An 18,318-nucleotide genomic window follows, 5' to 3' on the forward strand; every position below is an offset into this window, starting at 1 on the left:
AGTACAGATACATCTTGTTCATGATCAGAAACCAGATTGTCCACTGAATGTGTTACATTTTTAGAGATGCTTCAGTTTTGTTTGTTTCTTGTTAGATGTCTGATCACTGGGAGGCAGCACCACGTCATATGATGCGTCTTGACATTCGTTCTCTATTGCAGGATGCTGCTATTGAAGAGGTGAGAATCTCTGTGTTTGTTAAAATTATAAATTATGTAGATGTGACCATACAGAAAATACAGAGCAGTGAAAGGTACGATTGCAACAAGACAGTTATACTTGGCTTTGTAGAAAGCCAGAATCTGTGTGTCAGACAAGTGTATTCCATTATTCTTATTAACTACCTAAATATGAAGGTACATGTTATTTTTTTATCACCTTTATGAAGCCCAGGATTAGGCATCTGAGCAAGAGTTGAAGCCACTTTGATCTTAGCAACTGTTTAGTATGAATTAAAAGAGGATCTTTGCTCTCTCAGATGAAACTCAGTACTTCTTTTCAGGTTACTGGATTAATTGGATCATAATTTGAGGTATTAGTTAGATAAAATAAGGAGATTAATAGGTTTGACTTCCTTTTGGTCCCTGCTTTGAGAAATATGGACCTGTAGCAGAGAATGAAGAAAGAAATAACATGTAGCAGAAGATGATGCTGTAGAAGTATGCTGCCATTTAATTCCATTTGGAGTTTTCTGTGATGTGTGTCTTTGGTGTGTCAGTTTTCTGTATTGTTGCATTCTTCTTTGGCAGATGTTTCAGGAGCTCTGGGAATAAATTAGCATGTTAATCATATGTTACCATGAATGTACCATAGCTGCAAGTAGCTGTCAGAACAGCTCGTGCCATAGCCATAGGAACTAATGAACTGCTGAAGTAGGAAGAGAGTTTACTCTTGCAATTTGTCATGATGACAGCAGGTTATTTTTGAATCTCCAAATTCTATATGATGGAATATGGCAATATTTAAGGGAACAGCAAAAAGCTCAGATCTTAAGCAGACTCAGAGAAAGTCAGATTTTGGATTTACTTTGTGCATCAAGGTATTACTAACTGTATGAAGAACTGTATATACTTGAAGAGTTTTAGGTATTCCACAGTATACACATGAATCTCCATCAGAGACGTGGATCCCAGAAGGTGTTATATTAATTGGGCAGGGTTAGATGTGTTATCTTAAAGCATCCGTTTTCTTTATTATGCTAAACTCTGCTTATTATTCTTTGCTGTAATATTTAAATATATTAAAGGTGAAGTCTTAGGGATATTAGGGGGCCATTCCAACAATGTGTAAATGGCAAGCTTAGGATTCTTTTCTGAGATTCCAGGTTTTGAAATGTGACTGTGTGGGAAGCAGGAGAAGTATCTTACTGTTATGTATGCTGGCAGCACAAAGAACGCATGTGAAGGAAGAAAATAAACAGTTGCTACTTTCCCACACAGTTTGACACACTGTAGCTAGAGGGGAGCCTGCCTCTGAGGGAAGCCAAAATGGAGGCAATATTCATATATATTGCATCATCATACTTTCCAAGATGAATTGTTTTCTTTTTTTTTTTCTCTCTTCTAGTTGAACTTGGAATTTTCTAGTTATTCTATTATTAATTTTAGATATTAATCTAAAAATTTAATACTTAGAACTCAAACACCACCTTGTAAGTCTGTGCTTATGCTTCGGAACAGGTGGAGATGGAGGATTTTGATGCAAATATTGAAGACCAGAAAGAAGAAGACAAGAAGGATACAACAGAGGAGGAAGAAAGTGAACTGGTAGGAAATACATCAGCCATCTCTAATGAAATGTTTGTCAATGTGTCTGAGGGAGAATCTCAGTTTTATAAATGCCAACCCATTGCCACTCTTAGCAGTGCAATCTTAATGCACACATTTCTAGTCACTTGTTCCTTAAAAATCTCTAGGAGAACTTTAATGTTAAATTATGTTATTCTTAACTGAATTTTTTACTAATCTGTGCATATATGCCACAAACAGGATTATCAGTGGAGTGCAGCAGTATGCCTCTTACAGACATTTATAAATTGCAGTACACTCTAGTGCTGTCTTCCAGGTTATTCAAGAATTACACTTAAGTGAGGGATGGGAAGAATGGGCAAAGATAAATTTAGCTTATTTCCTTTCACATGTCTGAAGAGCTCTTCGAGACTGTCACAATATATGACAACAGTTATGAAGAAGAATGCTTTCTCTGCCGAGGCTCACTGACTTTGTCAGTAGGTGTTTCCAAGATGAGAGATTAGGTTGCATGGATAAATGATGGTTAGAGAATTGCCCTGAAGGCTGGTGGTTTTAGGTATGTATCTAAAAGGCTATGGAAGGCTTCCAAAGGATTCTTGGTATGTGCTGGAGCTGCAGCTGGTCAATGCATGATGAGTTGAATGTGTCAAACCCTGGTTCCCACAACCAGGTATTTCAGCTGCTTTCTAAACTGCCATTCCTGAGGAATAGTAAATTTCCATCAACAAAAAGGACTTTGCTCATCTCAGACATTTTTGTTTACTTCCTGTTTATTGGAGTCTTGTACCAAAGGATGAAGTCTGAATTTTTTCTTATCCTATCTGAGGACCAGAATTTTACAGGTTCAGCACACAGTAGGCTATTTCACACCATCAAAGTCACTCTTCTTGCTATTATCAACTCCCATGGTGTTGCTTCTAGCATTCAGACAATTCTTGCTTTTCTGTGCTTGATGGTATGAATTATTGATGCATTTAACTTAGTGTTCTCACCAGTGTATCACACATCACTTTGTTCAATACAGGCTTCTAGCTGTGGTGTAAACTTTCTGGGCAAATTTTAATGGGCAACTTGGTTTAAAAGTATAGGTATGCATATATACATGAAGGTTTTTTATTTGTTACAAGGAAATATTACAGCACAAACCATCTTTGTATTAATTACAGACTTGATTAAAACCAATAAAATACAGAAATCTGATAATCTCAAGTCACTGATACATACTTGATAGAAAAAAGGTTTTTCAAGGATTTTGGAAAAGTAATGCTGAACATAATCTCAAGCAGTGAAGATGTCTGGAACAGTACACTCTGATTTAGGATTAACAAGTACACGTATGTATTTACCACATTGGAGGCAAATAAGTAGAGCAGAAAAGAAGTTAGTGTAATAAAGCTGGTCTGTGGATTGTTTGTTTTATTGTTGAAATTTTCTAGAGTAGTTTTTCACCCTCTATTAAAAACCATTCTTAAAATAATGAAATTCTGACAAGGATTTCATTTCATTACGCTGAGCTTTTTATGTGTTTGTAGAGAAACATACTTTTATACCAAATTTGAACAGCTGAAATGAGTTATATGGGGTTGCTCAGTAAGGATTTACTTGTCCAAGAGTATAAAATTAGAACGTAACAAGAACCTGTCTTAAATAAATACCTTTTTGCCAAATTTAATATCGTTATGCTAATCGACAAGGAATAAACTGCCTAAAGACCATGATGACATTATTTGTAGGGAAAAAGTTTTTTAAAGGAATCATTGAGCTAAGAAGGTTATTTTAAAATAAAAAAATTATAATTAAATCTTAGTGTTTCAGCAGGTGCTCTTATTTAAACTAATTAAAGAAAAAAGAATATTGTGTAGTTGTGGGCTAACCACTGATACAGGAATTCAGCATGTCTCTTCAAAAGGATTCAGTGAAGCTTGTGTGTAATAGATCTGGGAATATATTCTTAAATACTGGTGACCACGGTAACCTTTTCATTTGTGTTTGTAGAGCTTTGAATATACTTTGTGCTTGATAAGTTGTGTTGCAGTAACTTTGCCACCTGGGATAATATCATATAGTAACTGTGCGCCCAGTGCCATTGGCGTCTGTTAGACTCATTCCAGAGTTCTCTGTTTGCAGAGGGCAGCACTTTTTCAATGATTTGCAAGGGCTGCTAAAATCATTGAATGGGAAGTGGATGCAGAAGTTCTGAAATACTGAGTAATTTGTTTCCTTCATCTGATAACAAGAATTGTGCCTTACAGAAAGAAATACCTTAAGCTCCCATTATAATGCTGTTTCCAGTTCAAAAGTGATATGCATGTGTGTCTCTCTCTAATCCTCCGAGCTTCTCTCTGTGTATGATTTAGGGTTACATTCCGAAAAGCAAATGGGAGATGGACACTTCTGAGGCAAAGCTAGGTGGGTATTTATTTTTTCCTGTTTCTTCTAGTTGGTATCTGATGATGTTTGCAAAACCTGAATTTTTGTTTTTATTGTGCCTCATTACCAAAGACAAATAAATGTGTTGATCTCATACATGTGTTTGAAAATGCAAAAGCATCTATACAGAAAAGGAATTTGTCTTCTGCCAGAGGAAAAGGAATTATGACTTTCTAACCATTGCTGGTTTATATACTCAATGTTCTTCCATTTGTTCAAGGAAAGTACTTTGTCTTTAAAAAGCAGTATTTCTATTCCTTGTTCATCTCTTCTGTATTATGAAATACAAAGTCAACTTACATTGCACTGTATTCCTGTTCACACTGCATCCCTTTCTTCAAGCCTAAATGTCATCAGCAACTTTTTACTTTCTTGAAGACATATATTGAAGATGCTTCTCACTCTGCAAAATTGATGGGTGTGAGGATGAACTAGTGCTTTGAAGTTGGTTCTGAATGATTAGGCCTTGGTATTGGAAAGTTAAACTTTGTTATGCTTTTCAGTTCCAGGAGAGTACTAGAATTCTTCTTAGGAGGATGCAAAATGGACTTTCCAGGAGCAGAAGGGCACTATTTTTGCTGCACTTTTTGCTCTGATTAGTGTTGCTGGTTGTGTTACACACACTATTATTAGGATTCTGTCAAAGTCAAAAGCGGCTTTCAGACAGAAGTGCATGAACCATGGCTGTGGTGGAAGGTGTGCACAAGGAAAAGGGTTTCTAGTCAGTATGATCAGGTTCGGTTTGGGGTTTTGTTTGTTTGTTTGTTTGTTTCTCTGAGCAGTAATGATTCCAAGTGAAGATTTTACCAATTAAAATTAAATCTGATTAAAACTGTTATTTTCTGTCTTGTCCATGAGAAGTAACAAATATCTGAATGGAATGCAGCATGTCTTAACATTTTGAGGTTTGTTTCTGCATGTGTGGCACAGCACTGTCTATCACTGCTTTTAATAACCAAAATCATAACTGCACCATAGAAATATCATCAGAAGTTCTGGCTTGCATAAAGCAGCCTTTCATCTTTTACCGTTAGCTGCGTAGTTGCACCATCTTTTCTGCTGCTGTGCTCTCTTTTAAGTCCTTTAAATATTTGTGGGATACACTGACATTGTGGCACCTGCATTACAACTAGAGGAACCTTGTACTCAGTGATTCAGTATATCAAACAGCTAGGCAGTTAGAATTAATTCAGGATTGCTCTGCATTCTTGTTTTAAGTGTTGATTGTTTTAATATCTTAAAATTATTTCTTAAGTTTATAATGATTCCCCCCTCACACACCCCTCATCCCTCCAGTTATGTATGAAATCACAGTACTGGAAAACTGCATTGTTGAAGAATGCTCTGATACATTGTGTTGTATTCCAGATAACACGGACTCCTTTAAATACTGAGTAGTAGGAGCAGATGTGTTACACTGCATATGGTGAACCTTAAGTCATCCCCATCCGCTGTACAAATATCACAGGGATTCAGATGTGTTCTAAAAAGATTTTAAGTTTTATGTGTAGTTTCTAGCAATGGGGAGACTGTGACTGCAGCAGAAATTTACAGATAGCTTTCAAAATTTACCTCTCTCATGATTAAATACTGCTAACAAATAAAGAACTGTGTTGCGTTTTTTTCCGTATGAAAACTGCATAATATAAAAGACAGGATTTTTATGTGGTCTACACTTAAATATAAAATGGGGAGCGAGCAGCAGAGTGAATTTTTGCTAAAGTAAGTTACTTGCAAGGCTGTTGCAATAATCCTTTAACAATCAAACTCCATTAACCAACTGGATGTTAGCATGCTGCCAAGACACAGATACAGGTGCTGAGAAGGTCTTTTTATTACATCAGTCTTCACAATTTTACTTTTATAGCTACCCTCTAGATTAATTTTTATAAATATATAGAACTATAGATTAAAAGTAAATTCTGACAGAAGATGCATTTTAAAAGAGCCAGGTGTGTTCCTATGTAATGAATGCTGTTTCTTCAAAAAATTGCTCTGCAAGGGCAGGCAACTTTTAGCCCAAGGTATGCATTATAAGCACTTGCGGTCTGAGTAAGAATTATTATATTTAATTCACAATAAGGCTTTGTTGTAGATGACCAATTAAAATTATTTCCTGAAAGGCATGTAAACTGTGGTATGCATTTGTTATTCCAAAGTTGAGTTATTTCTCGGGAACTGGCCTTGCCATTAGGTCTATTGCGTTAGCTCCAGAGGGCACACATTTGCAGAGATGATACAAGTGCAGAATCCAAAAACAACACTAAGTCTTGTTTTGCCTTTTTGTTTTCTTTCTGTGTAGATGTTGTTACAGGAAAGCACAATAAGATCTTACTGATTGTAATAAGCTTCAGAAAAGGTCTGCAAATTTTCAGTTCTTCAGCTGCAATGCTGACTTATGGTAGTCACCATACTGTACACCCCGGAGCTCTTGCTTTAGTTCGATTTCCTTTGGCAGGGGTGATGTATTCCTCCGAGTGTGTGTGTGGTATATCGTTTCCTTATGTGTTGTGGCTGCACAGACATGCTATTATTCTAAACCTGGTCTGCAAATCACTGGTCTGTCTCAGGGCATAGTGCACATCAGTTCTTGTATTTAAATTTACAGAAATGGACTCACATTTTAAAAATTTGACTATATTCCAAGTGTTTAGCCTAATGCTCTGTTTCAAGGTGCAGCTTAGTGGCAAGTTCTACAAACTTGCAGGATAGGAGAAATGAGCTGTGGCATAGATCAAGTTCTGATACCATTGTAAAATTTGCTCTAGAATGCAAATAACTTTTCACATAAAACTTGGTGACTTTTGTATAAGAAGAGCAAAAAATTTACCTGATTGATTCATTTAGTTTTTGAAGGAGCTCATTAAGTCAGCTACATTCTTTATTATTAAAATTCCAAAGGTGAGTTGTTAAGTTCTGCTGGTTTTCAGAAATGCTGCTGCTTCATTGGTTTTAAAATTGAAATGGTAAAATGATGTTTGGTGGTTTTAACACAGAATAATTATCTGCCATAAATATTCACGAGCACCATTGTTACAAAATGACACCTTGTCTCATTTTCAGAAAAGAATATTCTGAAATAATGCTTTGTAGTAGGCTTTTGACGTTTCTGTAGTGTGTCTACTGCAAGGCATACAAACCTTGAACCACAATAATATGGGTGGAAGCAGATGCCTCTGGAAAGGCAATCTTTAAACATGGAAGGAGATGACATTTTAAAACAAGTTCTGTGTAGCAGTGACAAAAAGGGGCAGAGGGGAACATTATACTCTGAATGCCTCCTGAACTCCTGAATTGATGTTTGAGAGTTGCGCATTTCTTAATGATGGTAACGCATCATAGCATGTTGCCTTGCTGTACAGATACCTGCCAATAGAGAGCTCCTGAAGTTTCAGGGTTTTGTGTTCCTAAATGCTCCTCGATGCATTTGTTGCTCATCTTTTCAATGTTACTTTTTCTGAAAACCCTTATGCTCCGAGTGATCTATACTGATTGATCTGAGAGTAATACAGAGGAACAGTGCACGTACATTACAAGCTGGAGTCACAGAGGAATGTTGTATGATCAATTTATCTTCTAGGAGTGCCGTCTTTCTGTGGAGATTGAGCTTTAAACTTGGCAGATTTGCTTAGAGCACAAAAACCTTTAACTGAATCGTGTAAGGAGATATCATATCACACATACAAATATTCTGCAGAGTTTTCTTAAATGTTGGGTTTTTTAAGAGGCAGAGGTGGTTTAAAATGTCTTCTTAGAAAAAATTCTGTATCCGTTACAGGAAAACAGGGCAAAGGCGAAGGCTTTTAAAATTTTAGAGTTGTGTGAGGGAGAAATTACTTCATTCATTTATGGTATTTAAATTACGCTAGCATTTCTACATCGTCATTGCCTTACATTATCTCCGTTGTTACTCTTTTTTCTCACATATTAAGTAGAAAAACTCATCTCTGAATTGAGCTTCTTTAGATACATACCTTTGAGCATCCTCTTCTGTCCAGAAAATACACTGCTTTGCTTTATTCCTGAAGCCTTTTGTGGGGGAATATTATTATATCAGTGACTTCTGGAGCAATGTTATTGTCATCAGTGGTAATGGTTTACAGAACGTAACTGCCAAGCTTAGTATTCTTTCTACATATACTTGAATTGTTGACTTATAAAATGGTACGTCGACAGAAAACCTAGGATTTTCTTTGACTTGTAAAGCCGTTTTTTCATTTTCATGCTTTGTTGTTTGTAATCTTACAGTGAATACTTCATCTCCTTTCCAAAAGCAGTTTGCCGCATAATTTCAAGAAGGTGTTGTTTTTTCACTGAAAATAAGTGTCCAAAGAGGAACAAAATTTTAGAACCTAGGAATGGAATTGTTTCTCCTCATGCCTTATCGGTTCAATGAGAAAAGGAAGAAAATGATGACTGTTGGACAAATGTACTGCTCAGATATTCATGACTGACCTCTTACACCATGAAACAAAAGATTCTAAGATTATTTTTTCCAGTCCTGGATGATTATTTTTTTTGAGCGTGTTTTTCGTTGTGTGGAGAGAATAAGAAAGATGGGAGGGGGAAGAATCAAGGTTTCCAAGGAGCTTTTTGTTTAGCAAAGCCAGTAGCTCAAAAACTTGTTATGGCATTAAATTATATGATCGTCACTTGTTCCCTGATACTGCATGTATGCCATGTTTGACACAGTATTAAACCCCAAATTTGGGAAAACTGCTACAGCTTTAGTATTGTGTTCAAATACAGAAAGGTGGATCTGTGGTTCCTAGCTATCGGCTATGTTGTACCTGTAAGGACAGACTCCATACAGTGTGAACATCCAGAAGCAAGCTTTTCTCTCTCATACAAATAATGAGCCTGAGTGTTATTGCCACACATTTAATGTGAAATATCAATAAAACTTGAAAATGATGTTGAGTCTTCTCTAGTTTATTTCAACTCTCATCATTCTACCTGTCAAGACAAGCTGGATATACAAGTTCTGCTCATTCGTTTGAAAAGTGTTCCACTTTCGTCTTGTTTGTGTGAATAATAGAAAAAATTCTCCTTTAACTCTGAGGCTCTGTGTTTGTTCTCAGACAAGCTGGATGGTTTGCGGACTGGCACTAAAAGGAAACGTGATTGGGAAGCAATTGCCAGCAGAATGGAAGATTATCTACAGCTTCCAGATGACTATGATACACGTGCTTCTGAACCTGGAAAGAAAAGGGTAATAAAATTTCAAATTACTTACTGTCTGTATATGATCACTTAACAGTCTTTGTGAAAAAGGGTTTTTATCAAGTCATTCAGGATCTATAAATATGGCAGTTTCAGTGAGTCACTTTTCATTTTGCTGTTGCCTTAGATTCTGTAAGGGAATATTCTTGAGATTAGGGTCTTCCAGAGGTAAACAGATTAATTACAAGGAAGTGAGGAGTTGTAAATCCCTTTTCTTGCTGGGGAAGATGACACACTTTGTTTGAGTTGTAAATCCCATTTCTTGCTGGGGAAGATGATGCACTTTGCTTCAGAGCAATCTGTAGAGTCCTTTTCATATGCTGTATGTTTTGTGATAAAGGTGTAATATACAGTGCAGATTCTAAGACAAAATGATGGTTTTTATTAAGCTTTTTTGTGTTTTAGTTAGGTTTTGTAATAAGTAGGCACAGTACGTTGCTCTTCAACTGAAGAAAGTATCAGCTATGTAGGTTTTAAAGTAATTAAGTCTTGTAGATGTTACCTCCTTCATAAAGCTTGGGAGATGGCGTGTTAGAAATTGGCTTCAACCACTTTAAATGTACTTCTGTTCTGAACACAAAATATTACATCTTCAAATATCATTGTGAAAAAAAAGGGAAAAAAACATAGCGGAAGATGGTAACATAATAGGAAAAGGTAGTACTTCTTTCTTTTTTTTTTTCCCCTCCAAAATAGGCAAAGCAGCTTTTGCCACTAGAAGTAATTCGAGTTCAGTGCCCGTGTTTGGGCTTTTTTATTGTGCTGTAATGTCAAATAGAAAACATAGGTAGTATTGGACAGTGCGCATGGGAAAAACGGAGGTGCTAAGGCAGAGGAAGTAATGGTGGAGGAAAGCAGACATGGCTTATCAGCAGGAACGCCTGGAGAAATCCAATCTGTGGAATAGGAGAGTGCTGGCAGAAAGGTGGTAAGGCTGTAACAACAAGTAACAAATTGGCATGGGACTAATCAGGATGTCAAGGAAGACCTCCTTCACTTACTATTTTTTCTTGTCCTGCAAGAGTGTGTTCCAGTTGAGTGTCAGCACCTTAGCCCTTCATCATACGTACCTTCCTCACTCCTTCTCCTTGTTGCGTTCCCTCCCATTGGTGTATGGCTCTGTGGGTGAAGGAGTGGCCGTATATGTTTGAACAGAATGCATGCAAGTGATCTGCATTATCATGAAGAGCCACAGAGGAGATGGCTGCAGCTGTAAAAAATGAGAAATAACATATGAATGAAGGAGTTTAGTGTAAAGAAAGAAGTTTAGTGTAAAGAAATGTATCACAGGAGGTAGAGAAGAAAGCTGTCCCTCATTCATTGCCGAGTTGCTCTTTAACACTGTTCTGTAGTTTTATAGTTATCTTCTAGATGTTTCCATTGTGCAATTGAAAGACAGGTTGTACAGAAGATGAAGATGCTAAATGAATCTTCAATCATTCTTCCTGCAGAAAGCATTGCTTTGAACAAAGAAATAATTGTAATAATTACACTTCAGCTCTCAGAATTATAGCATTGAAATTTAAAAGACTCATTAACTGTACCTTTTTTTCTACTCCATGGAACACCTGGGATACTCAATTAACAATAATGTTACTGGTGTAGTTTCCACCTTTACCCATTGGAAAACAAGTTAATACTTACATGTTTGAAGGAAAATGAGTACAAATTAGAATTCTTGTACTCTTATCTGCAGTGGAAAACCTAGTCTTGTCTCAGGATTTCTTAAGAGATTGTCCTACTGATAGTCTGTTCTCCATAGGTGCGGTGGGCAGATCTAGAAGAAAAAAAAGATGCAGACAGGAAAAGAGCCATTGGTTTTGTTGTTGGACAAACAGATTGGGAGAAGATAACAGATGAAAGCGGTCATCTTGCTGAGAGAGCCCTCAACCGCACCAAGTATATATGAAAAAGTGGTTAAATGAATTTTGTGCCTTTGAGGTAAGTATTCAGTCTTCCTGCTTGTTCATAGCCTTGATGGGTTTTAGGGTTTTTTTTTTAAGAGATGAGGTTGTAGTTCGTGTCATTGTTAGAGTTCTCCCAGACAAGATTATTGATTATAGTAGATGTCAGCTGTGGCCATGTCAATCTGCACCCTTTTGTACAGCACCTAAACATAAAAGGGTTGTCAGCTGTCAGTCTCCAAACCTTAACAGCAGGAAGATTATGTTTTCATTAGAAGAGTAGTTTAGCTGTGTGTCTAAGTCAAGTCCTGTCCTGTCCAATTCAGATTTGGCTTGCTGTATCTTAACACTGACTGCATTCATTGCTGTTTCACTTGGTGTAACAAAATTTTGCTTTCTTTGCAGGCCTTTTGCTCTGAGGAGAGGTGAACCAAGGTGTCATGAGCATCTTGCATGGGTCATGTCACTCCCACCTTCACAGTTTGTCTTCGTTACTTTAGTTTCATCAGTTTTTCTTGAGATATTGGCAGATAACCAGTGCCCTCAAAAAAAAACAGCGCATCCCACTGCTCCTAAGTGAGAGAGACAGTTTACTTTTTAATATTTTTGGAGGGGAGGGAGGGGGAGGGCCAGTAGTTTTAGCTGCTGTTTGTGGAATAAAATGGAAGGGTTAGACAGACATTACCTTCACTGTACCATCACAGAATGTTTATCACCTTTGCTTTGTGGCTGTTCTCGTTTTATACTGTATGTACCTTGTAGCTTATTGTATTAGGAAGCAGAACAATAAATTTCACTATAAACTTGGTGTTCTGGGTGGACCATATAGCATGGTTTTTGTTTGACATTTTACATGTGGTCTGTGTTCACATGTTGACAGTGCTCAGAATCGTCCTCACCTGGAAGAAGTGCTCTGCTTATATTCTGGAATGTGCATGGTCTTCTAGGTTTATCACCTGCTCTTCCTTCTCATAGCTCCATTAAGGCCCAGGTTTTGCTGGCCTTTAGGAGCCATACCCTTCTTGTTCTTCTTGGAGAGCTGGAATGATCATTATTTTTTGGATCCTAGTTTCTCAATTACATCAAATTTCTATTGTTGTATGAGAATAAATTATATTGGATGGCTCTGAAATACTCAAGGTAGTAATGTATGAGAAACATTTCTTTAATGCTCAACTTAAAAACAGGTGCTACTGAGTTCTCTGGAGGGCAGTCTAGAAAATTCGTTTTGATCTTACTGTGTCTTTTAGTCAGCATTGATCCCTATCAGGGTATTTCATTCCATTCACGAGTCTCCTGTCTCATAGAGAAACATCGTTAAAAGAAGCAACAAAGATCAGAAGTTATACCCTTCTATTCCTTTAATAAATGTGTTTAGCTAAAAAGGATAAATGAATAGCAGTCCCTGCTATTAGAAGTGGTACAGACTCTTCATAGATTCTGGTATATCACCTCCGCACAGCATCAGGTTTGCTGATGAAAACTTTTTGTCCTCTCAGGTTTTGAAGCAAACGCTCTGTGTAAACAATGTTGTAATCAGGCAAGGTGTTTAAATCCAAACATATTTGAATTTTTTCTCGTGATCTTTATGAGGGAAGAAAATGAAGTCCTGAATTACCTTCTGTGTTATTCCTTGTTGCTCTGCTGAGTGATTACATTGTGTTTTGCATTTAGGTTGGTAAATCAATTCGCTCTGGCGTGGTGGTAGTTCATGCTGTTAGAGGAGAGCTATGGTGCTAGTAGATGGTTTTGTTTGCCATTCTGATGTTTTGATTTATTGGATATTTCTCAGCCTTGTCTGGTGCATGATTGAAAGCTTTTCAGTAAATGAGGGGAGTAGCTGATCTTGTGTTATGCCCTGAGTGTGTTAAATACAAGAAATCAAGCTCCCTGAATGCAGTGTTTTAAAAATTTGCATTTTCAGTGTATACATAGTATTATGTAGCATATATGCTTTCTTTTTAAATGTTTAAATGAATTCTGGCTGAGAATTGTTGACAAAAGGACACTTAGTTAACAAAAAAAATCAGTATTGTGTATTGCTGTGGAAATCAGGCAAGCTTCACTTTGGAGAATTTACTTTCTCAGGTACGTGTAAAATGGGTTTCAGTCTATCCTCAGTTGTCTGTAACAAAACTGGAGTTCTTGTGGCATGCCATTGTTACGAGTTGATGCTGTTTCTTGACTCCTAAGAACCAATTTTTTTGTGTGTGTGTATTTTTGATATACAACAGAACCAGATCTTTTTCTAACATTTTCCTTTCCAGGCTAAATGATACTTCTGGAGCATGCAAATAGAAGGTGTGTGACAGAACTGATCATATTGTTTACTGGTTTTAACAATTTTGAAAATTATTTTAGCAAACAACACCCACAGGGTTCACACTGCTTGTTCTGTGGTGCATGTAGAATTAGAGATGAACAGAGAACACACATGAAGTTATGCTTTATTCTGATGAGAGCAGACTGAAAATGCATGAATCTTCAAGTTTGGGGCAAAATTTCTGTTACGAAAACATACTGTAGCTGGCTGTTTGATCAGAACAGGCCGAAGGGCTTGCATTCTGTTGTTGTTTTCCTGGCTTACTGAAGTTCAGAACTTGTTTCCATTTCTGTAGCACAGAAACATCATGCTGTTTCTTTCAGTTGGTTTGAATGTTTAGCAGGTTAGTCTTCATCTGCTTGATGGGGAGTGCCTCTCAAAGAAAATAACTGATGCCAAAACTACAACCTGTAACAGATTCTACATACTGTAGACCTTCAGTGAATGAAGAAATGGAGCAAAAAGGAAAAATTCATCATTGCCGCTGACAAGACTGAGAATAGCTAGGTAACCCTGTGTTTGGTTTGTGGTCAGGTTGGTGATTAGTAGTTTTGCTTGTCTGGAAAATCCTTTGCTACAGAATCCAGTAAGTTTTGATTCTGATTTAGTTCTTACTCATCATCTGTTCAGTGATATTGACAGTAGAGTATTTCACAGCGCTGAACAGAATGAATACACACATTTCATTGAAGGCTAAACAGGAAAATATGCATCCAGCATTCTCAGGTAATGATCAGTTTGTCACTATGCGTGCAGTTGTGCTAACTCTTTATGAGAGATTGAATTGGAAAAGTACAGTTGTAAGATTACTCTGAATCTAATATCGTAACCCGTCCCAAGAAAGGCCACATCTAATCCAGTTGAATTTTTAAAAATTATGAAGAATCGTGGTTCACAAATCACACTATAAAGTATGCTTTCTGCGGAAGAATACTGTCACCAGTGTGGTTTTAAATGAGAGAGAACATGACCTTACCAGCCAAAATCAGTTTTTCTCAGTTTGAGAGTTCAACATCATTGGAACACTCTGAGAATCCTTTTCAAAGGAATGAAGTAATTCAGCCTGTGTGGCAGCTTGTTGCCACCTATACAAATTTTTTTGTTGCCAGAAGAAAAATTATTCTTTGACCATTTATTTAATGCAGCTTTTGTGATGAATCTTTTCATGCCCTTTGAACGCAACTTCCTTTAGCAGATTGTGGCCTTTAGTTCTTAATATTGCTGCCACAAAATTTTGGAAGGCCACATAGTACTGGCCATACCTCAGGACTTGAAGAAAATGTTGATCTGGGTTGGAGGCAAATTGTGCTTTTTGCTGTGAAGGTCCTAATTTCTCTGTCAGCATACAGCTAGCTAACTGTGAGCTGACTGAACTGAAACCCAGGAACAAACTCCCTTGGAGTATTGTTAACTCCAGGTACATGGGCTGGAAGGGGGAAACAGTACTGAAAGTTTTCATTGCCTGTGGTACATTCACATGGTCTGAATCCTCAGGAAGCCTGATGCATACATGGTTCCTTTTTATTATGCCTCTCATAGTAGAAATTAGAGGAGAAAGAACAGAAATTTCCTAGAGTTTAAAATATGAATGGTACAATTCTCTATTTTGAGTCTCTATGGCAATCATCTTTATTCTCATAAAACTTGAATCAAAGTTGGGGTTTGTTTTTTTTTTTCCCCTCTTCTGCTCATTTGTTACTACAGATGTGAGTCAGAATCCTCCAACCAACTAAAGGAATGCAGACTACCTCTTCTGATTTCTGCTCAAGGTTACTCTCTTCACAGTGAAGCTGGTTTTTTTTCTTACCTGTGGAGTGTCCCAGTAATTGCAATGTCTTTTTCTACCACTTCCAGATTTGCATGGTATTGGATCTGCAGCCTGGAGCCTTAACTCTTCCTCATGCATGTAGGTTGGAAAATTGGTAATGACCATAGTTCATTCAAGTAGATTTTCACTTTGTAGCTGATTAATACTGTTTGGAAGCAGAATGTGCTCTTTTATTCATGGTTTTGTGTAAACCAGGTAAGCACAAGTACTGTTACCAAAAGAGTACAGCAAGTTAACTGGAAATGAATAGACAAGAGTGTTTTGAAGTTGCTTATGTTTTCCATTCTGTGTTAGGTTTCTAGTCAGGAGACTCTGGTCTCTTTTGAATTGTAGGATTTAAGGTTTGAATATGCAAAACCTTAAAGCTGCCTAAGTGGAAATAACACAGGTTGGGTTTTTCTTTTCCTAATATTTTTCTGACTTGTGGAACTCTTGGAATCTCTTTGGGAGGGAGGCCTTTCCCTAGGGCTTATGCTCTGGCATGTCAGTCATTCAAATATTTCTCCATACTGCTTCCCTTGTATGTGTGTTCAAAGAAAAAGTTTGTTTCCTTAACTAGTCAAGATACAGATGCATGATTGGGTGTTCAGCTTTATGCAAGAAATCCCTGATGCTTTTTGTTTGGATGGCATGTGAACTGTCTGCTGTGGCCAGTATATTGATATATGAATTTGCTGTGTTTGAACAGTTAGTACTGTCAGGGGAATACTTGAAGACTGCAAGGTTATTATCACTTCACCAGTTCCTGTCATGTTGCTGTCTTTGGAGAGAAATTACAATTGCAGTGCTCCTTGCAAAAACCATTTTTGTCTGCAAGTCAAAAGTACAGTTGAGCAAGCAGATTTAGAAAGCAGTTCATCTTGAAAATGTCTGTTAAGGGTGATTTAAAAGTACATTTTATTTCTCTGGGATCAGCACAGAAAGGGAACAGAGCGGCAGTTCTTCACTGCTTCAGTGTGTAAATGGCCTTAAAACATAAAAAAACAATGTTTGTTGTGACAGGTAGGTAATACAGACAGTGACTTCAATTTGGCACAACACTTTATGTGAACACCAAGGTATCTTAAGCAACATTTAAAGTTATCTTTTTAGTCTGTTTGGTAAGTCTGATGCAGGTAGTAAAACTTCCCTTTGATCACTCTTGCTGATCCAGGTACTGGCCTTTCAACATGTAGCTTCTGTTTTTGGAGAATACTGTATTATTGTTTGAATCACAGAAAACACAGCTTTACCAGCAGACACCTACACTGTTTCAACTTATTCATCTGTGGGTGCTCAGAACTCTTGTGTAAACAATGAGTATTCACTGCTATTCTTTGAGGCTTTGATTTTCCATTTCCTTTGAGCTGAAGTTGCCAAATTCCTTTCTTTGAAGAAGGTGTGGACAGATTAACTTGTCCAATAGCAGATCTCATTGTGTTCTTCAATTAGAGTGGCACAGAAATCAAGATTTTTCAGGTAATGACAACCATATAGCACTAAAGTTTTGATTTCACTTCGGATCGTACTGGAGAAAAAAGCTTGAAATTGTTTCCACTGTAATTAATTTTTATTATTTTTTCTTTTATGTTGCCTGGTACAGTTTTAAACCATTAACTTCTACTTTGTGAAAGAAAGTGTGCCCACTTTTCTGTGGAAAAATTTTCCATGGATCAGCATTGCATTACTGTGTAGTGTATCACTTGCGGCCCACAGTCAAGGTTTTGTGCCCCATTGAACTTACATGCTGCATAAATACCAATCCAGATCTTCTGCCTTAAGGAGGGGCATCAAAATTAAACGGTCTTTTTATATCCTGCTAAAAAGCTTGACAACTGCTGACGTCTAATGGAAAATGGGATTTAAGGTGATAGTAGCTGCTTTTGGATTGTAGAGTCTTTAAATATATTATAGCAAGAAATAATTCTTCTGAAACCTTCCATGGTTTCTTATTGAATGTCTTGCCTTTTCCTCTTGGAATGAAGAAACATAATACCCAAACCAAAGCACTAAAGATACTTCTGATAGAATAACCCACTAACTTCACTCTGGCTAAGAAATCTCAGAACTTCAGCTTGATCAGAGATGCTCTCACAAAGAAACGTACTTCAAGCTCTAATGGGAATGGTTTGAACAGGTTTGCGCAATGTATGATATGATTACTGCACATTTTGCGGTAGATACTTCATAGTTAAGGAGGAATGTGAATACCATTTTCAAGGTGTTTACAATCTACATATTCCTTTGTTAGGAATATAATGATTGGTATCTCCTTTCCCTTCTCCCAGAAGGCAGAAAGAATCTGCTGTAATGCTGAAGAGATGGCCCTAACATAAACTTGGGTATAAACTTCCTCATTTGTACTTAGAAGTCTGTCTGTTATAGCCCCATTGCAGTACGTACGTTCCAGATGTTGCTTGAGAAGAATATTCAAATACCCTTTAGGCAATTTGTCTACAAATCTGTTGTGGAGAGACACTAACATGGTGAGTATGCTGCATTGCTAGTAGTAAGCTAACAGTGCACAACTGTACCAGCTACTTGACGATGAACTTGGTGCAGCATAAAAATCTGACTAAAAAGCTATATTTACCTCAGTAAAACCAGAAGTGACTGTGTGGCTTTGGGTCAGTTTGAGGAACTGATAAAACCCATGACCTTCACTGATAAGTATTTCTCCATCTCCTCCTTTTTTGTCACTTGCGTCCAGTACTGGTTTGTAGGAGATTGTCTCAATCCTGTGGTTTTACATCCTTCTCTTGTTCCTAAGTTAGACTTACAATGTGCTGCTATGTTGAAGAAAAGGACTGTCTAAAAGTTGACTGGCACATTTTATGTTTTGCTGAACGCCAAAGTGCTGACTGTATCATGTTGTCACTT

The 18,318-nt window shown here is 37.2% G+C and overlaps 1 protein-coding gene across 6 annotated transcripts in view; it reads left to right on the plus strand.

Moving 5' to 3' along the window:
• The window catches only part of YLPM1 (YLP motif containing 1), a 39,505-nt gene extending 27,389 nt beyond the window's left edge, over window positions 1-12,116 (plus strand). For 3 of the 6 annotated variants that reach the window (XM_061463598.1, XM_061463599.1, XM_061463601.1), the window contains exons 16-21: window positions 96-179; window positions 1,680-1,766; window positions 4,109-4,160; window positions 9,263-9,393; window positions 11,167-11,345; window positions 11,714-12,116. In XM_061463598.1, the coding sequence (XP_061319582.1) occupies window positions 96-179; window positions 1,680-1,766; window positions 4,109-4,160; window positions 9,263-9,393; window positions 11,167-11,313 (501 nt within the window). In that variant the 3' untranslated portion in view covers window positions 11,314-11,345; window positions 11,714-12,116. The other 3 variants (XM_061463600.1, XM_061463602.1, XM_061463603.1) reach the window with 3 other exon arrangements.
• Window positions 12,117-18,318: the final 6,202 nt, after the last annotated feature.

This window comes from Pezoporus flaviventris, unplaced genomic scaffold (assembly GCF_033815535.1).
Source record: "Pezoporus flaviventris isolate CSIRO_AGI_PZ_B2104156 unplaced genomic scaffold, CSIRO_AGI_Pfla_v1 ptg000036l, whole genome shotgun sequence".
Taxonomy (NCBI): Eukaryota; Metazoa; Chordata; class Aves; order Psittaciformes; family Psittacidae; genus Pezoporus; species Pezoporus flaviventris.